This window comes from Arvicanthis niloticus, chromosome 28 (genome assembly GCF_011762505.2).
Source record: "Arvicanthis niloticus isolate mArvNil1 chromosome 28, mArvNil1.pat.X, whole genome shotgun sequence".
Classification (NCBI taxonomy): Eukaryota; Metazoa; Chordata; class Mammalia; order Rodentia; family Muridae; genus Arvicanthis; species Arvicanthis niloticus.
The window spans coordinates 3,918,158-3,939,150 of NC_133436.1; the positions used below are offsets into that span (position 1 = coordinate 3,918,158).

General features: G+C 46.6%; 1 protein-coding gene across 4 annotated transcripts in view; it reads right to left on the reverse strand.

Moving 5' to 3' along the window:
* LOC143440020 (centrosomal P4.1-associated protein-like) overlaps window positions 1–12,918 on the reverse strand; it is a 29,472-nt gene extending 16,554 nt beyond the window's left edge. For 2 of the 4 annotated variants that reach the window (XM_076926600.1, XM_076926598.1), the window contains exons 1-8: window positions 12,815–12,918; window positions 11,961–12,175; window positions 11,581–11,732; window positions 7,524–7,739; window positions 4,162–4,323; window positions 3,669–3,768; window positions 1,935–2,038; window positions 952–1,050 (exon numbers count right to left, since the gene is read on the reverse strand). In XM_076926600.1, coding sequence (XP_076782715.1) covers window positions 952–1,050; window positions 1,935–2,038; window positions 3,669–3,768; window positions 4,162–4,323; window positions 7,524–7,739; window positions 11,581–11,685 — 786 coding nt within the window. In that variant the 5' untranslated portion in view covers window positions 11,686–11,732; window positions 11,961–12,175; window positions 12,815–12,918. The remainder of the gene's footprint in view (window positions 1–951; window positions 1,051–1,934; window positions 2,039–3,668; window positions 3,769–4,161; window positions 4,324–7,523; window positions 7,740–11,580; window positions 11,733–11,960; window positions 12,176–12,814) is intronic. The other 2 variants (XM_076926601.1, XM_076926599.1) reach the window with 1 other exon arrangement.
* Window positions 12,919–20,993: the final 8,075 nt, after the last annotated feature.

Consider the following 20,993-nt stretch of genomic DNA (forward strand, 5'->3'; position numbering starts at 1 on the left):
AGCAACCACACTAAAGAAAGGCTTTGTGGTCTAGGAGCGTAGCTCAGTTGGTAGGCTGTTTTCCCAGGAAGTTTGAAGCCCTGGGATCCCCAGCATTGCATAACAGGATGTCGGGGTACATACAGTCCTATAATCCCAGTGCTCAGGAGTTGGAGAATCAGAAGTTCAAGGTCATTGTGCTACATGGTGAGCTTGAATACATAAGACCTGAGAACTGTCTAAGAGGAGAAGAGGGAGAGGAAAAGGAGGCACAGGAAGAAAAAGGAGGGAGGGAAGAGGGAGAAGAGGAAGAAGAGGAAGGGGAAGAGGGGGATGAGGAGGAAAGGAGGAGGAAGAGAGTGAGGAAGGGAGAGGAGGAAGGGGAAGAAGGAGAGGAGGAGGAAGAGGGTGAGTAAAGGGAAAAGGAGGAGGTTGAAGAGGATAGGGAAGAGGAGAAGAAGGAGGAGGAAAAGGAAGAGGAGTAGGAGGAGGGAGAGGAGGAGGGAGAGGAGGAGGGAGAAGAGGAGGAGGAGATTACGATGAAAAGCTGTGAAGCCAAGCAACCTTGCTTATCTACTCAAAGCACTCTCTGCTTTCAAGGGTGAAGATCTATAGAGCCCAAAGTTCCAAAAACAAAATGAAATGTAGATTCTCTCCAGCAAAAGAGGGAGAAAGTGAAGGTGCTTTGGCAAAAAGCTGGGCCATAGCCGCTCACCCCTTCCCACCCTTCCTGAGGCAACCCCAGCCCTCTGGCAACAGCACTCTGGGACAAAAGTGCTTCTTGAAGTAGCTGTTAGGAGGCTCTGAGGGCAGAGGGGTGGGTAGATGTTCCTAACAGAGCTGGTGTTTGTTACTGGATGAAGCTGGTTATCGTTGATGCTCTAAAGAGGTGTCGCAGCCACTAGCTTATAGCCCCAGGGCACACAGCACAGAGAATGTGGCAGGGAAAGATCATGCGCAGCAGAAACCTACCTTGCCATTTGAGTGTCGCTTTTCCTGTGTCTCATCATCCTTCGTAGTGTCTGAGGTTTGTGGTACTTCTTTAGAAGCTCTTGACTTTGCTGGAAGATTCTATAAAGAGAGTATAACCACTGCCCCCACTGTCCCTATCCCCAGCTGTGAGAACCATAGGTCCATCAATGCAGTGAGAACCATAGGCTGATCAATGCTGTTAGAACCATAGGTCCATCAGTGCTTGGGAGAATCATAGGTCCATCAATACTGGGAGAATCATAGGCCCATCAATGTTTGGAGAACCATAGGCCCATGAATGCTGGGAAAACCATAGGCCCATTAATGCTAACTCTTGGGATCACATTTGTGTTTGTCAAGGTGTTCTCCATCCAGACTGGGGTGAGTATGGTCACAGTCACCCATTTCTGATTCTGTGTGCATGTTACTGAGGCCTTGAGGGAATCAGTAGCTGGAATCTGATTAACTAAACCTGTCTTACCTTTGCTGATTAGGTTGGGAAGGGTTACTGACTGCTTTTAGGGGATCCTCCCATTGTCGACCTTTACATGGTAAATAACTTTATGGCCCGTGCGGTAAGTAAATCTTTCCCATGGAAAACAATGACTTAGTTCTGCAGTTATTTTACTAGATGTTGTGTAGCTATGATGCGACCCTGGCCATGGATCTACGGTATTTCTGCTACCTTTGGTTTTTCTATTCCATTCATTTTTACTGAGCATTGCAAGTAAGAACAGAGTAATACTTTGACTTCTCGATCCTTAAAGTTACAGAAACTCCACCCGCTTTGCCCATGGGTCTGAAGCAGTCCTCTGATGGCAACAGGAATGCCAGTTCCACTCATTTGAAAGGCTGAGTGTGCTCAGAGACTGAGGGAGCATTTGCAGCCATAACAGCCTCCGGTGCTCATGGGAGCAGCCATGTCTGCCTCAACCTCCAGGTCTGTCTTCCCCAGCCTCCCCACCAGATAAAACTCTACCTACCTGCAGCCACAGTGCATTCGGGGAAAAACAAGGGAGGGCCCTGCTTGCTCGAGCCTGTAGGAGAAGCTCACCTTCCGAAGTCTCTGGATTGGAGGACCAGATATCTGAAACAGTGGAGAAGGTGATTTCAAGAGACTGAGCACACACAGTGAAAATGTCATAGTCCCAGTGCAGAGTTCCAAGTCTGAATTAAGTTTCCTGAGGTCACTGTGCAAATGCCAGTGGCTGACTGTGTGGAAATCAGGAAGTGCTGAGGGCAAACAGTCAACCTTTGTCGGCTAGTTGTGGTGGCCCAAACAACTAAGCTAGCAGAGGGTGGTGTCTGCCCCAGTAGGGGGTGGACATAGGAAGAGAAAACTTACAAACTCATGACAGTTGCCCACTAGACACTTAGAAGGAAATGGGCAGTTGGGAGGGAGCACTGTGTGTCCAGGGCAGTTGGAAACGGGCAGAAAGGTCATACTCACAGAGGAACCAAGAGCAGCAGACCTGCAGCCAAGAGCAGAGACAATACTACATGGTTACTTGCTTGCTCTCTCTCAGCTAACTCTCTCCTTTCTTATATTATTCAGGACCCCTCGAATAGGGAATAGTGCCGCCCACTATGGGCTGGGTCTTCCTATAACAATTCACAAGGCAGTGAGTTATCTTGTAAACTCTTCACAGACAGGCCCACAGGCCAACCTGATGAAAATAACTCCTCCTCAGAAGATTCTCTTCTGAGGGAGGTGATTCTTGGTTGTATCAAGTTGACCGTTAAAAGCAACCAACACACAGATTATGGTAGGTGTGGTCATTTGCACATTTGGTCTCCATTCAGAGGCGATGTTTGAGGAGGTTCAGGTGGTATAACCTTGATAAAGGAAGCATATTACTTGGGGGCTGACTTTAAGAGTAAAAAGCCTTGCTCACTCTCAGTTTGCTCACTGTTTTATGCTTCTAGTACCTGCCATTATGAGCTAATGCTCTGGGAAGAACAAATAAACTCTGCCGTAGTAGTCACGGTGCTTTATCACAGCAACAGAACTGAGACACAGAGAGTACAAAAATGCCCCAGAGACCTGTGTGTGTGTGTGTGTGTGTGTGTGTGTGTGTGTGTGTGTGTGTGTGTGTGCTTACCCATGCACTAGGGTCTGAGGTTCACTATGTCAAAGGGGACCCACAAGGAGTATGCACTGGGGTGGGTAGGAGTCAGGCTACAGGTCAGTGAGAGTTCTCTCTGCCCACAAGGGGTGCAGCTGACCACAGCAGCCAAGGCTCTGTGCAAAGGCTCCTAGGCAGAGGTCATGCACACACACATGCAGGAGCAGGCCCAAGAGCACAGAGAGTGTGATATGGCCACCTCTGGCAGCAGCTGGAGGGGAGCATTCTTCCTACTGTTGTGGGGTACTCAGAACCTGTAGGTGGAACCCACAGGGACAGGAGAAGCTGTAGGCTTGGATGAACAGCTTAAGCTCAGAGGGAGGTCAGGCAAGTGCTGGGGAGGGACAGGTACCACAGGTGGGTAATGTCATCAGTCAGGGCTGAGGATGGCCCTGGAGAGCCAGCCTGGGCTCCGCAAAGGTGTTGGCAGAGGTTACCAAGACAGACGGAGGAGCTCAAGTTGGAATCAGAAAATGGCTAGAACCCAGGAAGTTCTTGAGGCCTCACCCACATGCTACATCCCAGATCTTAATGGCCGCCTCCCAGGGAACAGCCAGCAGGGACTGGACCCCTGCTCCCCTCTCTTCTCACCAGCCACTGACTCTGTGTCCAGGAATGTGCTGTCAGAAAGTGGTTCTGGTGACATTCTGCTGAAGCCTCTTCGCAGAAATTTGGAAGACATGTGTATAACCTGGGTACAGACAGAGTCACAAAGCCAGCATGTCATTTCCTCCAGCATTGCCCCCAGCCCATTGACCAGGTGCTGTGCACAGTCACGTCAGCTCTCAGATGCCTCAGACACTTCTCAGGCTCTATCAAGAGCACTGGGCTCTATTCCCTGGATTCAGGCAATTGATGCAATGTAGAAAACCCCCACCCATACACAAGGTTAAAAAAAAAAAACCCTGCCACTCTAATCTTATTTTAGCACTGAAGGCAAATATGCAGACAGTTTTTTTTTCTAATCTATAGAAACATCGTCATGTTTAACAAATTCCTGAGTTCATTTTGAGTAACTAAGTGAGGGATGTCCAGGAGAGGGAGAGATAGACTCTACACAAACAGTGCAAGCTCCCAAGGTTACCTTTTCATCTAAAGATGTAAAAGACAGTCTTTCGTCCAGGGAGTCTGTTCCACCGGTAGCCATTGTACTTCCGTTCTGAGGACTTCCGGAAGGTATATCATCTCTTTCATCCCATGATGTTGTTCTCTCGGAATCTATTGCTTCTATCTGTATATACACTGGCTGCAAACACATGCGGGGGATCTGTATTAGCATCAGCGGCACTGTCCCGATGTCCCGATTAAGCCACACATCTGCTACCCCACAGCCCGGACTAGGGCAACCCTGCGTTTCTCAGTTACTCAGCATGCCCTCCACCACAGTCTTAGTTCAGAACCGCTGCCCTCTGTAGATGGCAATACACAAAGGGGTCACAGTTTGTCATCTAGAGTGGGTTTGATACTACAGTGCTTAAAGGGCATAAAACACACTTAACAAATTTTAAAAAAAAGTTTCTAGCCTTTGTCCTATTTTTTAAAAGTACTCCCCTTGTGCACACATAGCTCTGCTAAGCAGTCTTGCTGCATTCAGATTATTGATTACACCTACTCTCTTCTGCTATGGCCCCCAAACTAGCAGCAGAAGCATGGTACAGAGGAGTGCATGCAGAAAGGCCACAGGTGCAAACCATAGGCAGGCAGGGGCTGGCAGGCTTAAAGGGCACAGTGAGGGAGGGACACATTTTAAACAGCTCACTAAGGCTGGGATCTCTTAGTAATGGCTTGAGTTAGGAGAGTTAGCACTGGATTCCGTCCAGGCTGGTGGGATTTCTGTGACCTGTGAGTGCTTCCTTCTTCTCTCTGACCTCAGTTCCAAACCATCACAGGACCCCAAGACTAAGACTAAACAACTCTAACTCTCCTGTCCTTACATTACGCAACTTCAGCTGAGCATGTAGGGAAGTGGAAAATACACAAGCTAACAATGTCTATTTAAAATTTTTTATATATAATATCTTTTGATTATAGTTTTTCCTTTCCCCCAGGTCCTCTCAGCCCCTCTCCACCTCCCTACTGCAATACTTCATGTTCTCTCTGTCTGTCTGTCTGTCTGTCTGTCTGTCTGTCTGTCTGTCTATCCATCCATCCATCTCAAAAACAACAAAATACAACAAAACAAAAAGCAAACAAATGAAAATTCGAAATAGATAAAAAGAAAAAAACAACAATAATAAAACCCCCACCACTGCCACCACCACAACACACAAACACATGCACACACAAAGGAAAAAACAACAACAAAAACAGAAACCTAAACAACCAAACAAGACATGGGATCTGTTTTGTGTTGCTCTACTACAAGGACTTCCTGGAAGCGCAGTTAATAGAGTATCCCCTCCCACACACTGAAGAACTTGAATTTTCTCTTTCCCAGGAGGTATCATTTGTAAATAGCCTCTCAGTTAAGGAGGCTCCCTTGTGTCCACTTCCCCTTCTTACTGCTGGGATTTTATTCAATTTGAACCCGTGCAGGTCTTAGTGTGTGTTGCAGTCTCTGTGAGTTCGTAGTGTGTCAGCCTTGTTGTGTCTGGATGATGCTGTTTCTGTGGAAGGGGGAGGGGGAGGGGTTTGAGGAAGATAACCCTTCTAGGACCAGGTGCCTCAAAGCCTCTCTCTTCACACTGTTCACTTGTGTTTTTCTATGTTAATTACCGTCTATGCAAGAAGAAATGCCTCTGGTGAGGGCCAAGCTGGCACTGATCTATGGGTGTAGCAATGTGTTATCAGGACTCACTTTATTGATATTTATTGATATGATAGCAGAATAATTCTATTTGGTTTTCTCCTCAGCTCATAACCTATCTAGTCTCAGTTTCTTGGCCAGTTTAGCAGTGTTGGGTATGGGCTCTATCTCTTGGAGTGGTCCTTAAATTCAACAGATTAAATTCAATAAATTAAATTCAATAAAGAAGTGGCTGGTTATTCCCATAATATTTATGCCATGATTGCACTGATATGTCTTGTGGACAGGTCTCCGTTTTAGGTGAGTGGGTTCGTAATGGGTGCTATTGGCGATTACCTATCTCCCCATAGCATCATGCACACTAGGTGAAGCTTCTAGTGGCTAACAGCTTGATTTCTCCATTTCAGTGAGGAAACTCTGTCTTCCGAAATTAGAGCCTTACAAAATCAGTTTGTAGAGAGCAGCCAATAGTCTTCGCTATAGCCTGTTATGTCTGGGGAGTTCCATGGGACCCTCTGGCCAATGACTCAACAAGATGTAAACCATTCCTGCCACTGCAGGATTTATCTGGTAGAGTAAGATGTCTAGTTGGGGTATTGTCTTTTGCATTATATGGTATATCCATTTAAATTTCTTCTCTGTGTGTGTGCGCGTGCACAGGCAAGTGAGAGAGAGAGAAAAAGGAAGAGAGAGAGTGAGAGGAAGTGAGGGAGGGGGAGAGGAAAGGGGAAATAGGAGGGGAGGGGAGAAGGGAGGGGAGAGAGGAGGGGGAAGGTGGAAAGGGGGAGAGTGTATCCTGAGATACAGGACTTCCTTCTTTGGAGACTATCTACAAGTGTGGGGTGGGTATTTTAAGTTGCACACACTCTTCCCTGAAGAAGAAGGGCAGTGTGAACAGTGCTGACTTACAGCTTCACACACACACACACACACACACACACACACACACACACACACACACACACACGTATACACGTGGCCGACTTTCTGACCTCACTCCTAGAACCTCGCTTGACTACGACATCCCTGGACAAAAAGTGTGGCTCTCACAGCCTTGCTCTTTGTTGTTTCTGTTGTTGTTGTTCAAAGATAATGTGTTTGTGGTGCAGATGCTGTTCCTACCCGCGGTCACGTGAGGACTGGCATCCTGCACAGTCAGTCAGCATTTAAGAACTCCCCAAGCGATTACCTCACAGTGAGGAAAGCCTGACATCTGAAGATTTGGAGTTATACATATCCACTTAGCGTTAGCAAGGGGTAGCGGAAACATGATAGCAGAGGTGATGTTAAGTCTCTCACAGAACCCCTCTCAGCTTCTACCCGTGGCAGCAGTCAGCTCCCAGTCACTGAGTTACAAGGTTGGCTCTAAGTCCTACTCCCCTCCCCACACCACCCCCCACTCCTGTGCCTGGGTGGAGTTAATGACAGGATCTAGTCTATCAATTAAGATAAAGTAGGAACCTGGATTCCTGAGGTGGCCTGGTGCGAAGCTGTTCCATCAGAGCCTGTGAGTGTCCTGGAGACAGGGTGGAGACATGCTCTCCCCCGGGCTCATAGGAAGGCTGAGTCAAAATTTACTGTCAGTGCTGTGTGGTTTATGATTGACAGACAGTTAAGCCCTTCTGGGGTACCCACTGAAGATAGTGTGACTGCCTGGGAGGGTGCTGTGTTATCTCTGTAATGCAGAAAGTCTGCTGTACCAGAGTTTTGGATGTCCTTGCCGGGGCTAGCGAGCCTGTAGAGGTTTTGGTGGCCTCCGAATCCTGCTTCTTCAAGGTCTTCAGTTCTGCACGAATCTCCTGGTTCTCCTTTATCAGAGCATCGATCTGGCTTTGGAGGTCTTTGTGAGCTACACACCACCAAGATGATTGCCTTGTGAGCTCTGTCCCAAGATCACAGATCTGCTTCTGCAGCCCCTGGGGTGGGAAGAGCGTGACAGGCACTTATCAGACAACCTGCAGGTGTACCAACCCCCAAATAGAGTCCTCCCCCCACCCCAACCTGAGAGATTGTGGACCCGTGGGACACTGTCCATCTCCAAAGAGAAAACGGATGTTCATAGCTCCAGTCATTGTCACCAAGTGTGTCAACTGTGAGTTATTCTACACACCCCAACTACATCTACTGGATGGTGAGGTACAATCAGTGCTAGCACATTTCTGTAAGAGAAATCCACTTTTCTTCCTCAGCCTCCTCAGTGGCAGTTGAAAAAGAGCTACCACTAGGAGTTTGAAAAAATGTTGAGACCCAGTCCTTGTTGGCATGTCCTATAGGCTCCACCCAACAGTTACCTAGCAACAGCTTGCATCTCCGCCCTCTGGGTACTAGGCAGGAACCAGACATATAAGAAGACCACTTCTTTCTCTCCCCTTCCCTCTTCCCCGTTTCCTCTCTCCTACCCCATCCCCAGCTGGTCTCTTCCCCCCTCTCTCTCTTCCTCTCTTCTCTCCTTTCTGTCCTTCTCTGTCCTCTTTCTCTGCCTCTACTTCCTTCCCCAGGTCTCCTTCCCTTCCAGCCAATAAACTCCCTTTTTATACTAGGCCTATCACATGGCTGATTCCTCAGGGGAACACCTTGACCTGACCAGCTGATACGCCCCCTCCCCCCGCCTCACAGCATCACACTTTATAAAACACACGACTGTCCTGACTTCCTTGTTGGGAGACCTCAGAGAGAGGCCACCTAACCTCTCTGGGCCTGCTTCTCTCCCCTCCCCCACCTGAGAGCTGAAATAAAATGACTTTGCATTATTATCTGAGTGTGGAGACTGCCCATCACTGATGATATTACTTGTAAGATGTCACTAGGTTCTCTCTCTGTCTCTGTCTCTGTCTCTGTCTCTCTGTCTCTCTGTGTATGTGTGTATGTGTGTTGTACATTCAATTATGCACATAACAGGTATCACGATACGCCCACATCAGCCACTCCCACACGATTTGTACGCTTGAGGATTGAGGAGCTGGTGGCAAATGTTAAGAATTGAGTAAGGACATGCTCTTAGGCCTCTGCCAATCGCAGGACAGTCATATCTATCACCTGGAGATGCCACTGGGACTTTCAAAGCCCGGTCCAGGAACTCCTTTCCCTACAGCTAATGCTTTTTCCATCAGCTGCTGCCCCAGACCCTCTAAGGCTTGTCTTTTGTCCTGTCAGTTCACCAAGGATTTCCTGCTCAGTATCAAAGAAGTTATCCCAGCAGAGGTCCAAGGAGACTCTTTGGGAAACGTTAGTCCTAAGGGGTGTGTGTGTGTGTCTGTGTGTGTGTGTGTGTGTGAGAGAGAGAGAGAGAGAGAGAGAGAGAGAGAGAGAGAGAGAGAGAGAGAGACAGAGACAGAGAGACAGAGAGACAGAGAGAGACAGAGAGACAGAAACAGAGAGGGACAGAGAGACAGAGACAAACAGAAACAGAGAGACACAGAGACAGATAGACACAGAGAGACAGAGAAACAAAAAGACAGAAAGAGGAGAAGAGAGAGGAGAGAAAAGAGAGGGGGAAGAGGAGTGAGGGGAGAGAGAGACAGAAAGAGACAGACATATACACAGAGAGACAGAAAGAGAAAGAGAGACAGAGACAGAAAGAGACAGACACATACACAGAGAGACAGAGAAAGAGAGAGACAGAGGCAGACACACACACATAGAGACAGAGAGAGAAAGAGAGAGACAGACAGACAGACACACACACTCAGAGAGAGAGAGAGAGAGAGAGAGAGAGAGAGAGAGAGAGAGAGAGAGAGAGAGAGAGAGAGATGCAGTAGAATGGGCTGGGGTCTCAGTAACCCTTGCAAGGGCATATCCCTAGTAACCTGACTAACTTACTCCTGCCTTAGGCTCTGCTGCCTACCAACAGGACCAGCCAGGTGGAACAGTGTAACGCATCTTTGGCAGGACATTTGCGATTCAAACTAAGAGGGGTGAACAATATGTCAGTGACTTGGGGTCAAATTCCTTACAAAGGTAAGATTCAGGGATGCCTGAAAACTCAGGATTCCTGCTCCACCACCCCATCATAAAACCACCATTTCCTGACCATTCCCTTAAGAAGATAACCCTGTGACCTTGTGATGTTCTCTGTGGGATAGATAGTCTGATACATGTGCTGCCTGTGCCCCTCCATCTCTCTTCAACAGTGCTATGTGACATCTGTGACCAGGAACTTGCATCCTGCCCCTCCGTACACATTAGGAATCTAACACAGTGTGGGGCACCCAGAAGTAGGGTGTTGTTCCTAAAGATTCCCCAAGCCAGCTCCACACACTGCAATCTGTTCTGCCTGTGGATGTAAACCCTCTGCTCCATCCTTACACCCATCCCTGCCTTTGCTTTCTGAGAGAGATCTAGAATATGAATCTTCTATGAAAAGAATCTTTGAAATCTTGAAGGGTCCTCTCATGCCTCAGAAAGAACATTCCTTTCTCTCATGTGCTCCGTGAGGACCATGGACCAAGGCCCCAACCTCTGCGTCATCGGGTTCCTGTTGGCTACTTGGTGACTTCTGTAGCCTCTGAGTTCCTTATTACAACGAGATCCTCACACATTCAGTCAAAAGTTCTGGGTTTCATGCTGTGGCCACTGAGTGCAGGCTTTGTGATACTCACAGGCCACCTTCTATAAAGTAAGGAAGGACCTCATACCCCTCCCAGGTTTGTAGCATGACTTAGTATTGACAAAACATGAGGTATGTTTAGGGAAGGACCTAGTGCTAACTAAACAGTGTCTACACTAAGGTCATGGTAGCCCTGTCACTATATCGTCAATGCCCACAGCAAGCCCTCGGATATGCTGTGACGTGTGTCTTCCTAGCTCTCTAACAACTACTGGAAGACACAGTTCACACATCAGGTTTTCCGTGGACTTCTTCAGTTGCCCTAGGGGAAGCTGCAGCCTTGTTCTGAGAACAAATGAGATCAGAGCATAAGAGAGGTTACAGTCCAGCCTTCCATGGGACAAGGGACTGGATGCGTGAAAGCCCGTGTGTGTGTGTGTATGTCAGTGTCTGTTTCTATGTGTGTGTGTCTGTGTATGTGTCTCTTTGTGTGTATGTGTCAGTGTCTGTTTCTATGTGTGTCTGTGTATGTGCCTGTGTGTCTGTGTGTGCCTGTGTGTGTGTCTGTGTATGTCTGTGTATGTGCCTGTGTGTGTCTCTGTGTGTGTCTGTATATGTGTGTGTCTGTGTGTGTCAGTGTCTGTTTCTATGTGTGTGTGTGTCTGTGTATGTGTCTCTCTGTGTGTATGGGTCAGTGTCTGTTTCTATGTGTGTCTCTGTGTGTATGCCTGTGTGTCTGTGTGTGCCTGTGTGTGTGTCTGTGTGTGTGCCTGTGTGTGTATGTCAGTGTCTGTTTCTATATGTGCCTGTGTGTCTGTGTGTGTCTGTGTGTGTCTATGTGTGTGCCTGTGTGTGTCTGTGTGTGTGTGTCTGTGTGTGTGTCTGTGTGATCAGGGAGTTTGCTGGCCTGCTGTAGGTAATGCACATGTCCTGACATTTTGAGCCATTTCCAGAAGCCTAGCGCCTTCTCCTGAACTAGAAGAAGGGAGCCAGTATGTTTGTCCAGTGTTATCAGCTCTGTATCTCTGCACCTGCCACTCAAAGGCATCACAAAGGTGGAGCCAGAGCTTGTCTCGGGAGAGTGAGCTCACACGGAGCTGGCCCTAAGGGCCAACCAGACTTGTATTAAGAAAACAACAGATCTCAAGACCAGAAGCAGTGTTCTACCCAGTACAGTTTCCCAGTACACACTGCTTCTTGACCTGGCTTACCACAACCTCATCAAGCTTGCTGTCATCCCCATGGATCTGGGCTGTGGTCTCCATCTTCCTCTTCTCATGGTTGGACCCTCCTCCCTGACTCAGGTCCTCTAGCATGGCTTGTCTCTGCTGACTCCTTAGCCTCGAGGTGACCAGTAAGTATTCTGGTTGTAAAGGGGAAAGATCATGAGAGTTTCTTACTGCGTCCCACCTCTGCCCTTCTGATTATTATCCAGTGGCCCTTCCATCCTCCCACTCATAATGGAGAATACACAACCATGCTTCACCGTGTCCTGCCACCCTCCTCCCTGGGAGCAGTCCCCACCAGGAGCTGACCGAGAAAAGGTTCCCCTGTCTGGAAACCACAGAATGGAAAGGACCCAGTCACTTACAAGTGCTGTGTCCCCAGAGGAGGGTGGAAAACACTTTGGTTCAGAGAGTCTGCATGGTGTCTGATCACACGAGTACTGTCAGCATTACCTTGAGGTGAGCAGGGCCTTGAGAGGGCACCTGAGAGGTCTTAGTCCTTCGTCAGACCTTTGCCGTGGAAGCTTTGACTGCCTCTCATCAGGACAAACCCCTCGTCCTCAACCTACAACTCCATAACCTAAAAGGATGACACAGAAGCAGAAGTTTATGGAACTTGAGAGTTGGAGCCGTGGAGGAAGAGCTGAGTGGAGGGGAAAAAAATCAAGAAGCAGCCTGCTTGCCACAGGAGAGCACGGGAACCAGCATCTGACATCAACAACCAAATCAACCCCTCTACCACCACTAAAGGCCCACTGCGGCTAATTGCCACACCCTTGCCAACATAGAGAATGGTGGCCACTGGCAGGTTTGGGGGAGAGGGTGTGAGGACAGGTGAAAGGCAGGGATTTACAGGCAGAGCCTTTGGGAATGTCCTTACCCCAACCACAAATATAGCAACACATTTCCTCTTTCTACACATAAACACTTGTGTTCATAAACCTAGGCTGTATATAAAGAATGAAAAGCGTAGCCACAGTGATAGGGGATCTGGTGGAGACAAAGTATTTCCTACTGAGAGACAGACAAAAGCATCTATATCATTCATAACCCACTGTGTCTTCAACTGGCCCCGGGCCCCATGGTTTTCTGCAGGGGTAGGCTGTCATCCATGGCTTCTCAGAAGGGGAACTCTATATTCCCAAGCACTGGGTCCTAAGCCCCTCTCACCAGGGAGTACCCTCCCTCTGCACCCCCCAGCCATTCTGGGTCACCTCACCTAGCCTAAGATGGTGACTTCTACCAGGACATTCCTCATCTAGGCCATATCCCAACAGCTCTCTGTGCCCTCTACACAGCTAGCTTAAGAACTCCAGGAAACCCATCCATTCTAAACCGACTCTCTGTCTTAAAGGGCCATGCCATCTCATGGCGTCTTGGAGTTTTATAAGGTTATAAGATTTTATAATTACCAACATACCCATAATTCAGCTAGAGTAAGCTCATGTCCATCCACACAGAGAACTGGAGAGAGCCAGATTCTCTACTCAATTGACAACAGAGTAAGTTGCAACAGAGTAAAAACCCAATTTTCTCAGCTCACATTCTTGAAAAAACTGTAAAATTGCTTTAAGATGAAATCAAACCATTCATAGTTATCCACAAGGAGAATACAATCTCTATGAGGTTAAACAGGAGATACAAGGAAAAATTTCATGATTCCACAAAGATGCTCCTCCCACTAACATGTCCATCTGGTTTTTGTGATTATGGGCAAGGATGAGAAACAGTGAAAGAGTCAGTGTACAGCCAAAAGCCCTGCCCATCACTTCTTATCCCCAGCAAAGCATTTGGAGTGGTTAAATATTCAAAGACAAGCAAAGGGAACATTTTTCACAAGAGTGTGTCATTCCCTACCTGGGAATCCTTAGTCACACTGACCCTGGGGACATAGAGGGTTCTAGCTGTGTTTGAGTTGACAGCGCTACTCCTGGGAGGCCTTGAACTGCTTCTTGGTCTCTTTCTACCATCAAGTTCTACTTGGACCAGTCCTTGTTAGCCAGGAGAAGCCCAGTACCCAGGACTTTGATTGTATCCATTGGATGATAAGACATCCACCATCTGACTGTGGTCAGAGGTGCTCCTGCCTGGGAAGAATCCCTAACACGGCTCCATGTGAATATGTTTCCAGAGCTGAATGGAGTGGAGCCTCAGAAGCCCAAAGAGGCTGGGTGGAGAGTGTCCACAAGCAGGAATATAGAAAGGGCTAAACTGCATTGCTTCCTGTCCATTTTCTGATGGGCGAACATCTGTAGGAGCCTGCAGTGATGTCGGTCAGCCTGAACCTGCTTGGGACACTGGTGTTGCATGGTCTGTGACATGGAACATTGGTGTTGAATGGTCTGTGAGATGGAACATTGGTATTGAATGGTCTGTGACATGGGACATTGGTGTTGGATGGTCTGTGGCATGGGACATTGGTGTTGGATGGTTTGTGGCATGCGGTCAGCAGAAAACAATGGTGTGTTGAGTGAGGAACACCATGAATGCCTTCACTGCACTTCAGACCTGGCTGTTCACACTCTTACATCCATAGGGGAGGTGACAGCACACCACTCATTCACCTTCGGAGAGCAGAAGTCGATTCCTGTGTTGTCTGTTAATGAGGCAGCCGAATTTCTAGGAAGGTCCTAAAGACACAAAGGTTTCTACATGTGATCCCTGCGGACTGGCAAAGTGATTTGGGATTTTTCCTCCTAGTAGTCAAGCCCTTGCCTTATATCTGAGTGTGAATCCTCCTCTGTGTGTCTGTGAGATCTACACTAAGGTGTGAATCCTCAACTGTGTGTGAGACCTATGCTAAGGTGTGAGTCCTCAACTGTGTGTCTGTGAGATCTATGCTAAGGTGGAGTCTCTGACATGCCAACTCCTTTGTGAACATAGATAACCAGGGATGGTCTTCAGGTGTCCTGACAGTCCATTGTAGAATAGTTAAAGGAAAAACTGCAATCCATGGCTAAGAAAGAACACAAATTCTAAGACCCAGACCCAGAAGTCAAAGCTTTTTTAAATAAGCAACACTGTGTGACAATAACACACAAAGATAAACATGTTTGCATGTTCCTCAGTCTCCTCCTCTTTAAGACCTGTGGTGTTGAGACAGTCAGTCCTTCTGAATTCTGTTGACTTGCCCACTCCAAAAGTGAAGTAGTTAGATAGGCAGGATTGAACAAATGGAGAGGACTTATTCAGCTGGTAATAATACTTCTAACCGGAGAATAGAAGGCCACCACAGGGGAGCAGCTGAGTAGGATGGTGGAATCTTTCAGCTAGTGGTAGTGAAATGATTTCAACCAAATGCTGCCAATGAATGTCACAGCTCTCAGGACATCAGGAGAACAATCCTCAGAAGAATAAGAGTTCAGAAGGTGTACTAGTCAGGGTTCTCTAGAGGAGTGGTACTTATAGAAAGAGTATATGCATATATACATACACATATACACACACATATACATACACACATACACACACATACACATACACACATACACACATATATATACATACACACATACACATATACACACATATACACACATATACACACACATATACACACATACACATATATATACATAATACATACATACACATATACACACATACACACATATACAAACATACACACATATACACACATACCACACATACACATATATATATACATAATACATAATACACACATACACATATACACACATATACACACACATACACACACATATACACACATACACACACACCACACATACACATATATATACATACAGACACACACATATGCACACACATACACACACATATACACACATACCACACATACACATATATATACATAATGCATACATACACATATACACACATACACACATATACAAACATACACACATACACACACATACCACACATACACATACACATATACACACATACACACACATATACAAACATACACACATACACACACATACCACACATACACATATATATATATATACATACATGCACATACACAAACACATATACACATACATGTACACACAGATACACATACATATGTATTATAGAATTCCTATAGAAAAAAATACATAATGTGTATATATGTATATACACACATATATACACATTAAATACATAATATATGTGTATACATATATACACATTATGTATTTTTTCTATACACATACACACACACACACACACACATGAATTTATCAGAATTGCTTGTTCTCCAGCTAGTTCGACAATGGCTATCTACCAAGGCTCAAGAATCCAGTGGTTGTTTAGTCCACGAGGCTGGATGTCTTATCTGGTCTTTAGTGTACACTGGAGTCCTGAAGTAGGCCTTGATGCCAGTGAAGAGATGGACTTGCTAGCAAGAGCGAGGACGAGAAGGCAAAGAGGGAAAGCTTCCTTCTTCCATGTCCTTTATACAGGCTGCCAGGAGAACCTGTGGCCCAGAGTAAAGGTGGATATTCATACCTCAAAGCTCTGGATTAGAAGTGGATCTTCCCATTTCAAATGGTTTAATTACAAAAAGACATAGTCAAGTAGACAACCAAGAATAGCCACCACAATAGGCATGCCATTAAAGAGGGTAACATAAGAGGTCTGAGAGGCTGAGGCAGGAGTGAGCTCCCCTGCCTAAGGCGGCAGCAGTGGGTGTGTTTAGAGAGGCAGGAGCAGTCATCCATTTTCCCTCCCCAGGGAGCCATCCTTAGAGTTTGACAATAAAGAGGCCAAGCATCTTGTTATATGGAACCAGACAATCTCTGATTACTGGGCACATATATGCAAATGAGGTGAAGAATAAGAGCCAATCATAGGGAAGCCTGTTAGCCCAGGAAGCATAAACCCACCTAAAGGGTGTCCCGAACAGGTCAGTGGCTCCCTTTTCTTTTGCTGACATAGTTGTTGGGGGGAAGCAGGCACTGTGGGATTGAAGGGCAGGACAGAACAGCACGTGCCTGGAGTTTTTAATCCTAGACTGTACTGCTGGGGTTTCTCATGTCTGCTTTAAGCCAGAGTCTCCGATATCCACCCAGGCAAAAGAAGCTGGCTACCACTGGTTCTAACCATCCATCACCCCAGGAGCCCCTCCTACCATTATGAATGTGAGGCTGATGGGGGACATTTCAATTCACACAAAACTCCCCATTCCTGTGGAATTTTCTGGTTGAGTGTGAATACCACAGGCCATGAGCGCTTTAAACACAGGCTCCCTATAACATGGTGTAAGGGTTGCAACCTTTTCCTTAAGCCCAGTGGTGAGACAGCCTAGAGCAGTGGCTCTCAACCTGTGCGTCACGACCTCTTTGGGGGTCGCATATCAAGTATCCTGCATAACAGATATTTACATTATGATTACAGTAGCAAAATTACAGCTATGAGATTAGCAATGAAAATAATTTTATGTTGGGGAGATCACGCACATGAGGAACCATTTTAAAGGATCTCAGCATTAGGGAGGTCGGGAACCACTCACTTAGAGGAGCTGACAGTTTGCAGCACCACGTAAGTTCTTTGTCTAGTAAACACCTAGTTGCTGAGCAGTGGGATGTTCCGAGCCCCTCCGTGTCCCCTTCGCCTGCGAAAAAGACACGTGAGGCAGTGTTCGGGTGGTTACTACAGAGAGGCTTTACTTCTTGTATAAGCAGAAGCGGAAAGACCCAAAGCCCGGGAAAGGCACTGCTATATGTACCCTAGAGTGGCGTGTTCACTTCTGATTGGCTGTTCACTCATCACCCCATATTACGCCCCGTTATGGGCAGTGACTTTGGTGCGCTTTTTGCCTTTTGCACCTGCGCAGTCAGTTGTTTACTAGTGGGAGGACAGGATGCCCGCGCCATCTTGTAATGGCGAGTGATGACACGCTCACTGCGGCTCCCAACAGTGGGAGCACATGGTACTTTTCATAGTCACTCTTCTCTGAGCAGGGAGATGTCTAGAGCTGCTGGCATGAAGAATTACTGTCTCCATGCATGTTTGTTTTTGCAGGAGGATCCGAATAGGATTGGGTACTAAAAGGAGAGGAGACACAGACTCACGTGGACCCAACCATGAGCTATTTCTTTCCTCTATGACCCAGAGAGCTACTTCAAAGAACCTTCGACTGCTGGCCTCAATGCTGGAAGGTAACTGAGGGCAAATCCATAAAGGCTTCAGACACCAGACAAGGACAGATGTGTACAGTTTCCTGGTGAGACTCTAACCACCAAGGTGACTAGACTGCACATGATCCTGACAACAGATTGACATCTCAGACCCAGGAGATCTATCTCCTTCCAGCTCTTCTGTGGACAAATTCCTTAGATTTCAGCCCCCAAGTAATTGGTGTTCATTTTAATTTCACCTGGCTTCTTTCGTTGTTCAAAAAGTACTTTGTTGTTTAACAAATAACCCATTTATTCAAGTGTGGAAATTAGAAGTATACTCCTAACTCCAGCATACTTCCTCTGATCCCTGTGGTCATATGAGCAGAGTAGAATGGAGGTGTCCACTGGGCAGAACCATACCTAACCTGCACCGTTATTGCCTGGAGGGGGTGGGGGTAGGGCACAACCAGGCGCTAGGGCAGAGCTGCCTGTGCTAAAAGTCCAGGATGCAGCTAAGAGAACCCTATGGATAAAGTCAGTGAGAACCTCAAGCACTTTGCAATAGACTTGGTCTCCTTCCTTGATGCAAAGTATCAGACACAGCGCACTATCTTCTCCGAGGGAACGGCGAATGATGAACTAACTGTGGGTGAACTCTGTTTCTGTTTTGTGTGAGAAACAGAAATAAAGGCAAGATTTCGGACACTGGTCCTGAAACCCCACAAAATTATGATCCCATGAGTCATTGGGATGGAAATAACTCAATGTCGTAAGCTTTTGTTCTGCTTTTCCTCATCTTTTAACATCTTGAAACAGAAACCAGCCACTGGCTTAGCTTATAACGAAAGAAAAGTCTCATGTGACTGAGTCTTGGCCTCAGAGGACATAAGGTGCAACCAGTGAGGCAGAGTCTGGGATGCACTGAGCCTGGGCTCAGACAATCACACAAGGTAGCATGAGTTCTAGGTGAAAGTAGCTGCAGTATCAGAGATGTGAGGTCTTACAGAGAGGCAAAAAGGCCAGAAGGGGTGATCAACTGCTGTCCCAGGAGACTGCCCTCAAGGAAGAGAAGTTCTGGTATCTAGAGAGAAGACTAAGCTGTAGGGTCTATACGTAATGCGTATTTTATTGATAAATTGTCTTGTGGTGATAATTTGATTTGATGACACGTGATTAAGCTTGTTAAAAGCAGACTCTGGGATTGAGGATGCATACCCTACTCCCATTCCAGACCCAAGCATGTTTGTTTCAGAGAGCCCTTTAAAACCTCTTGTCTGGGGATGAGCAAGCTCTCAAAACTCTGAGACAGGATGGGAAGAGAATAACAAAACAGTCCCAAGAGTAAAAGCATCAAGTTTCTGAAGACACCTATGAGGGTGACCTCTTCTAACAGGGATCACTATTATTCATCCCAGGATATAAAAGGTCTACAATGGGAAGGGCAGAAGTTCAGCCAAGGGCAGCTCAAACACAGAGTGAAAGTGCATCAGAAACTTACAACTCCCTCAGCTTCCTGGGTTAGTCTCTGTTGGGTGTCTTGAGACCCGATTTGATGGCGTTTGTTTTTGCTTGCTCTCTCAATCAGGCTGCCCCAGTCTCTTCTGCTGGATGTGGTAAGCAGTCCACTCTGATGATGTTTTGATGATGACGATGAGGAGGAGGAGGATGACAATGATGATGGTGGTGGTGATCTTTTCTCTATCTGCTCCTCACTATCCATTATTTCACTCCTACTTGCTATACACTTAATAAACTCACTCATCCAAAAGCACAGCTATTGCAGATTGTTCTCCAGACCACACAAAACAGCGTCTTTAGGAGCCATTCCTGCTATATTTAGACCCTTGATCTTGGACTTGATAGAGGAAGCAATGGGGTCTGTTGCAATTTTGTCATCATAAAACCAGTGGATTGTGAAAGATGATTCTGGAAGAAGCCTATAAATAACTGAAAGAGGAAGGTGGGGTGTATAGACTTTTAGGACAAAATTCAGCAGCCTTTAGTGAGAAGAAGCCATCAGATACTATGTGTTGGTTTCTTTGCTTGTTTGGTTTACATTAATTTGTTTAGATATACAGTCTGACACTGTACCCTAGGCTGGTCCGAAATTCACCACACAACTGAAACTCATGGCCATTCCCCTGCCTCAACCTCCCAAATGTTACACAGGTCACCATGCTTGGCTCCAAGCCTCTGTTTTTACATATTATATAAGTATCATTCATGATGGGAAGAATAGTAGTCTCCAAAGATGCACATTGAAAAGAGAACTTTCCGTGTGCGTGGGCCATGGATCTTATGACGGAGGGGGCATAGATTAAAGACAACAAAGTCACTCGTGTGCTTTTTGTCAGGGGGCAGATGAAACCCTGGGAGCAATAATGAATATTAGTGGTCCACTGTGGGAAGCAGCCACAGTGCAAAGAACAGGGGTGCCTTCAATAGAGAGCAAAGGAAATATTTGCTCCTGGGATTCCCAGAAGCACAGGACCCTGCTGACCCCTGGACTCCAGAATGTGGCACTCGAGTTATACTTCCAACCTACAGAGCAGTAGGGAGAAAGTGTGCTGTTTGGAGCCTCTGGCTTGTCAACTTGTCTCTCTTTCCCCTCCTCTTTTACCTCCTCCTGCTTTCCTTCCTCATCCTCTCCTCTGTCCCTCTTCTTTCTCATTTTCTGTTTTATTTTGTTGAAATGGACTCACCTAGCTCAGGCTGGCCTCAGACTCACTAAGATAGCACAGGCTGGCCTTGAATTTCTCATCCTCCTGGCTCTTCCTCTTGAATAGTAAGTACCATGTCCAATAAGCAGAAACTTCGTGAGCCCACCTTTCTGGTTTCTTACAGTTCTGAATGAAGGCTAAGGGTTTTCATAGGTACTCTAAGTCATACAGCTTAGTCCTAGCTAGCTGGAACAGAAGAATGTCTTCCTAATAACAGAGGTGCTGAAAATGATATCAGAGATGGTGGTGATTGCCCTCTCAGACACACTGGCTCTGCAGTGGTTGAACAGATGATCAGTGCAGGAGACATGTTGAAGTTTAGTCTTTTGCTATCTATTGTGATGCTATGTGTAGGTACCTAAGACCCGGATGTCTCAGAGGTGAGAAAGTCCTTATGCACACCTTGGCCCCAAGTTATTTCTGATTGGTAAATAAAGATGCCAATAGCCAATAGCTGGGCAGAAGAGACATAGGTGGGGCTTAAGTTTCCCGGGCTTGGGGGGTCAGAAAGGGACCATGAAGAAGAAGGTGCAGGAAAAGAAAGAATCTGCCATCGGTTAGGACTCAAGAGAATGCAGCTCTG